General features: G+C 42.5%; 1 protein-coding gene across 2 annotated transcripts in view; it reads left to right on the top strand.

Moving 5' to 3' along the window:
* Positions 1-2,847: 2,847 nt before the first annotated feature.
* The window catches only part of nr2f6a (nuclear receptor subfamily 2, group F, member 6a), a 15,016-nt gene continuing 11,863 nt past the window's right edge, over positions 2,848-6,000 (top strand). Inside the window, exons 1-2 of one of the 2 annotated variants that reach the window (XM_028021041.1) lie at positions 2,848-3,674; positions 3,933-4,643. In XM_028021041.1, coding sequence (XP_027876842.1) covers positions 4,375-4,643 — 269 coding nt within the window. In that variant the 5' untranslated portion in view covers positions 2,848-3,674; positions 3,933-4,374. The remainder of the gene's footprint in view (positions 3,675-3,932; positions 4,644-6,000) is intronic. The other variant, XM_028021040.1, reaches the window with a different exon arrangement.

Raw genomic sequence — 6,000 nt, 5'->3', positions numbered from 1 at the left:
AACTGAAAAAATTATACTGTCATCCAAATTCTTTGCAATCTTTTTATAAACTGGAAAACAAAACAGCCTAATATTAGGCCTTGAGGGACAACTTAAATTTTTTCTGAAAACTGGACATATAGTTAGCTTTTAAACCAGCCTAGAGCCTCCTTATTAAAAAAACATCAATGAATCTGGCTCTTTTTCAAATGTAAGTATTTTGAACCTCTTGTTATGTCAAAACTGATTGACTCAGTGTTTCACCTTAGGTAAGACTTATTTATTTCCTTAACACTCTCTAACTTTGTTGCAGTAAAGTAAAGTAGTAAAGTAGTGATAAGTCAACTCAACAGCAATACAACTTCTGCATCTTCAATAATTATTGTTTTTTGTTGTGGTTTTGGAACGAGTAACACAAGTATGAGACATCAGTAACATCTGCCTCGACCTGAACTGGGGTGGAAGTGATTGTTGATGCAAGCGCACTAATAATGCTTATTTCAGGTCATTGAGCTAATTTACCTAAAGGCCTGTTCAAACCTAGTATCAGCTGTAAGTGAAGTTCATACGTGGCATTAAAAACTAGAGATGAGTAGAACAGCAAAATATATATATACTCAAGTACAAGTAGCCTTAATACTACTTGTACTTGAGTATTTTACTCAGGTATAAGTGAAATGTAGTCATCCAAAAATTACTCCTAAGAAAGTAAGAATACTCAAGTAGGAGTAGAAAAGCATTAGGTAAGAAGACAGCCTGAGTACTGAGTAACTGTAATAACTTCTGATGTAGTTTGTGAAAACTACTTAATCAAAAAAACAAAAATAACTTATGTGCAAATTCCTGCAATATTAAAGAACAAAGAATTTAGTAAAAATCAATAACTACACAGTAAAATACTATAAATGACATATTAAAGCAGGACACATTTCCAGCTCCACATTATTCACAACATAAAGCTTTTAAAAGCAATCCTTACAGTAGGTAATGTAGTAACAACCAGGAGTTGATAAAGACGCATGCACCTTTTTTTCTCACTGTCTAAATCAGACCGAACTTTTCTTATTTTCAATAATTACCAAAATTATTTTTATTAGCTAAATGCCACAATAATGAGAGAAAGAATCTTTCAGAAATGTATTTATTAATGTTCTCAAAATCTGAATTTGACATACATTTCCTCAGTATGTAGCTGATGTCATTACATTTGAACTGTATGACTTTGGTCAAATGTTTTGGGTTCCTTCCACAAGCTTCACCCAATAATTTCTGGAGTTCTGATCCATTTTCCTTCTCTCATTTCTCTCATTTCTATGTGCAGTCAGCAAATAGAAATAACGTTGGTAATTGTAACAGACGTAAAAGTAAAAATTTGGTGTCATTTAACTTCAGTTAGTGAGACATAAAGATATTTCTTTTCACTCGGTGTATGTAAAGTTCAGGTTTCAACAGTAAGTGTTGAGATCAGGATGAGGAACATGGAACATGAAGAGTTAAGGGTTGAAGTAGAGCTAAAAAGTGACTAGTGACAGCAGCATTGATATGACGTGAAGGTAGGATTAGTTTCTGATGATTATTTGTGACTACTATGAAATACACAAGTCATCAGATAACATGTTTTTTTCTTTTTCAGACTTAAAGCCTAGCTTACAACCTTGCTAAATATTTGTTCTTCTTACACACACAAACAGTCTGTCTTTCACAACTACTGTCTATTTGACAACCCTAATCGTTTTCAACACAAGAAGTGACAAAAGCATGCACAAAGGCCTAATTAAACAGACTTTCTCCAATTAACACACACACAGACAACCCCCTGATGACCCATTAGCAGCCCAATAGATTGGACAAAGCTTCTCTTCGCCGTGAGCTCTGCAGGGGATGAAGCTGGATTTAGATTTAGGAATGCCATAAAAGTGTCGATAGTTGGGGGCGCCTTTTAAAAAAAAAATCCCTGACTGACCACCAGCTGAATCAACCAGATGCGTATGGCGTATTGCTCATGGTACTGACTCCATCATGAGTCCTCCTCCTCTTCCTCCTTCAGCCTCGTAAGCTGCACATTTACAAGTAGATTCATCTCTTATGTCTTAAAGCTCTTATGCTGGGCTGCCGTGCGTCTTCCCCTCCCTTTTATCTGCATTTGACCCTGGGCTTTTAGCGTGGCGAAGAGTGTGTGAAAGTCAGCTTGACCTCTTGGGTTAACCTCAAACACAAATCACCACGCGCTTTACAAAATGCTGAGACAGAGGGGCCTTTTGAGAGATACGTAGTCGGCCACGACGTGATAACCTTTAGTTTCTCTCACAGCAGCAGGGAAGCGGTCTGTAAGCAGAAGATGAGCCACTCTGCTGGAGGGGGAGGTGGGGGGTTGTTCAGAAGTAAAGTTCTGTGTGATTTGTGATTAGAGTGAAGCATTCACGTCCAACAGAATACAAACACCAGGCAGGAGATTGTGTTTTCCCGTTGTAGGGTTTTGCAGTAATCTGATGTTGCTAGGGCAGTTTGTGAGGCCTTTAGGGTCAGGCTTTCTGCCTGAGGAGAGATACTCTCCACATTCTTCTTCTGTGTGTGTGTGTGTGTGTGTGTGTATGGGTGTGTTTGTGCATACATGCTGACCCACACAGCCCACTCTCTTTTGCTCTTTGACTCTGATGGCCATATAAGGCAGCCAGCACCATGGTAACCACAGGGCTTGAATAGCAGTGTCAAATCCCTGGGAGCACACACATACACAACCCCACACGCACACACACACACACCCACACACACACCAACACGCAGACTACCCCCTCCCCCTCTGCATACACTCCTGCAACCCTCCCTGTGACTCTATTTGCTGGATCTCTCTCTAACACACAAATAGGTTGGAAGGGGAAAAAGAGCAGTGAGGTAAAATGCAGTGAAATCCAAATAGTGTTTTGCTTCTTGGGCATTTCAAATCATAATCTGATTTGGGAACCAGAGAGAGAGACGGAGGAGGAGGAAGAGGAGAGGAGGGGAGGGAAGAGGAGCACCCATTTCTTAACACACATCTCCTCCCCCTGAGCCAGCTGGGAAAGCTAAGGCTTCACACACATACACACAGAGGTAAAACAGCATACAAGGCTAGGCCGCAAGTCATTAGTTCTTGGTGGGCAAGCACTGACAAAGGACTGAGCAAGCCTGGAGAGCATCCACAAGAATTAGAGCTGAGCAAGAAACTCTCCTTCAACCTGATTTTTCTTTTTCGTTTGTTTTTGTTTTATTTTTTCTGTGTGAGGGAGGAAGTAGCCTGAGGATCCAGTCAGAGCCGAGCCGACTCAGACAGCAGCCAATACCAGTGGAAAGGCTGCACTTCCTTGTGTGCATGATCTGATTGAGTGTTTTGGATGCGAGTAGGCGCCGCGGGCGGTCCGCGTCGCCTTCATCCGCCGCAGCAGCAGCATCTGCAAGCCGGCGTCGCCTCATCAAGAAGGGAGAAGAAGAAGACAGAAGCCCGCGATCAGACGAAAAGTGGCGTTTTTCGTGTGTTTAATATCCTCACAATGCTGCTTGTGCTTCAGAGTGGATGGCTGCGGAACATTAGAGCCGAGCTCTCGGTCTCACTGGTCGGAAGGAGGATCTAACACGATTAACTAATTTTTTTTTTTTTTTTTAAAACGACTTTCTTCGTTTTCAGCTAGAAAAGCCAAAAGACAGCCGTTTGTACTGAGGTAAGCTCGCATATTTTCTATTTAAAATAATATCTGTGTGTGCGGGGTGGGCTGCTTTAAGACGGGCGGTCAAATGCTCTCCAGGCATGTGCTAAGGCGAGCCGCGCTGAGGTCCTTTTTCAGCCATTACTACTGATGAGACGGAGAGACACAGAACAACAGTTTGACTGCCAGCCGTCCCTCCCGCGTGTCCTCAGCCTGTTCTGAAGCTGTCTGTCTCTGGGAACAGTTATTTAAACTCTGTGTCTCCTGTTAAAGGGTTTTGGACTGCAGTGTGTCCCCCGTCGGACAGAACGACACAAAGACACCGAACCGGAGGAGGACAACGGAGGTGTTAAAATCCAAAGGAATGCCAAACTAAAAGTTGCCCCAGTGACTCCACACTGTTTCCAGGTCATAGTGGAGTGGGCGGGGACTGAGCTACTCTCTTTTCTACAACCAAACGGTCTCATTTTTACCACTAAAACATTGGCAACACTGCTTATTTAGCTTGCAGACTTCCCCTCTTCCCCCAGTCCTGTTCATATTTAACTTGAATTAGCTACTAAATGAAGACGGAGGGTAGCTGAAGAGGTTAAACCAGTCCGGGTAGAAAGGGGAGAACACACACCACCGTCCGGACTCTGGGTTTTTATGACCGCTTCCAGAAACCTCGGCTGCCTGGCCCCATTTTCTTCCGCGCTGACTCCGTAACCAAGCGATGGCCATGGTGAGTGGGGGCTGGGGAGATCCCAACGGGGGCACCAACGGGCTGGGGGACAAGGGCTACCTGCGGGGGGAGGAGGAGGACGGGTCTCCGCAAGCGGGGGGCAGCGACATGGAGGCCGGGGATGAGGACAAGGCCTGCGTGGTGGACTGCGTGGTGTGCGGGGACAAGTCCAGTGGAAAACACTACGGCGTGTTTACCTGCGAGGGCTGCAAGAGCTTCTTCAAGAGGAGCGTCAGACGTAACCTCAGCTACACATGCAGGTGACATGAGGCATCATGGGAATTGTATTGTTATTGATATAGAGGTACAGTACTCGAAGAAATGACTTATCACACCCTGATAGAAGCTTTGAAAAGCGTACTTTAAGACATGTCATTTTTGATATTATTCGATCTTTTTCTTCTGCTCAAGTAGAGAAATTAGAATTGCTTAATGTTGATTTAAAAACAATGGGATTTAAAAAATGACTCCGTCAGTCACGGATCAGGATTTCCAACTTTTTCCTCAGATCCCCATTTAAGTTCTAATACAATCAGAAATGGCTTAGTGAAATCTATCCAGAAATGTAAAGTCCTTTAAAATTTTTTGAACTGACATGTCAGACCAAAGATTTCCAAAATGTGGGCCGAGGGCCATTTATGGCCTCAACTTCAGTTAAAGAATGATCCAAATTTGACCCATTCAGCACAGATGGTTGATGCACATGAAGACATTTTATGTGTTATCAGGGTAAAATTATTTTTGACATAATTTTTTTACAATGGAAAATGTTAAGTACAACACAAAGTATTCATCTTCTAATAACCAAGCTTTTATAATGAGTAGAACCTTGTCTATCCAGAAACCTTTACTGAAAAGCTGAATTTGCCACAATGAATAACATCCCTTTCCTATAAAAAAAAATGGTTTACTATATTTACTTGACTAGGTTTTTTGGGACCTTGGCCCATGAGAACTTTTGACTCCCGTGTGACAAACATTTTGGACACCTCTGCCTTAAAGAAAACTAAAAATTGTTATCTGCCTGGTGCTAATGCTAGTGAACTATCACTCTAAAACAAATACCTGCACATGACTAGAGTTAGGGGAAACACTTGCGGATCGATGAGTGGGTACAGCTGGCTGTTTGGAAAGAAACATGAAGGGGAAACTGCAAAAGAAGAAACTGCGAAGGGGCTGGCAGTGGAAACGGGAGAAGATAATAAAACTCCTTAAAATCAATACAGAGTGCTGATAGATGTCAGTTTTTGAGTGAACTGTTGGTAATCGGCAGGAGTAAATGGATTTACACACAAAAAATGGATGTTTGGATAAAAACGAAATTTGATGAGAAGTCCTGAATGGGTCACGAAGGTTTTGAAGCTCCAGTTTGATGCCAGTCCAGAGAGACTTCTGGAGCGAAGTCCTCAGCACTGCTGGAAATGCGCACAGAAGTTTCTCACGCCAACAACCAAAAGCAAGGTTTGGCGAAAGCCACGAGGGAATCTGGAGCCTGATTGATGAACAACAATGTTTTTCCCGTTACTTAAACACATTGAAGCTCTCTTTAAGTACAGTGATTTAGATTTATTTTTCCTGTCTCCTTTGTGGCCCCCAACTGCAGTTCAAGAACGGTAT

Source organism: Xiphophorus couchianus, chromosome 6 (genome assembly GCF_001444195.1).
Source record: "Xiphophorus couchianus chromosome 6, X_couchianus-1.0, whole genome shotgun sequence".
Classification (NCBI taxonomy): Eukaryota; Metazoa; Chordata; class Actinopteri; order Cyprinodontiformes; family Poeciliidae; genus Xiphophorus; species Xiphophorus couchianus.
Note: the sequence above shows the minus strand (reverse complement) of the source record. Positions and strands in the feature narration are given on the sequence as shown.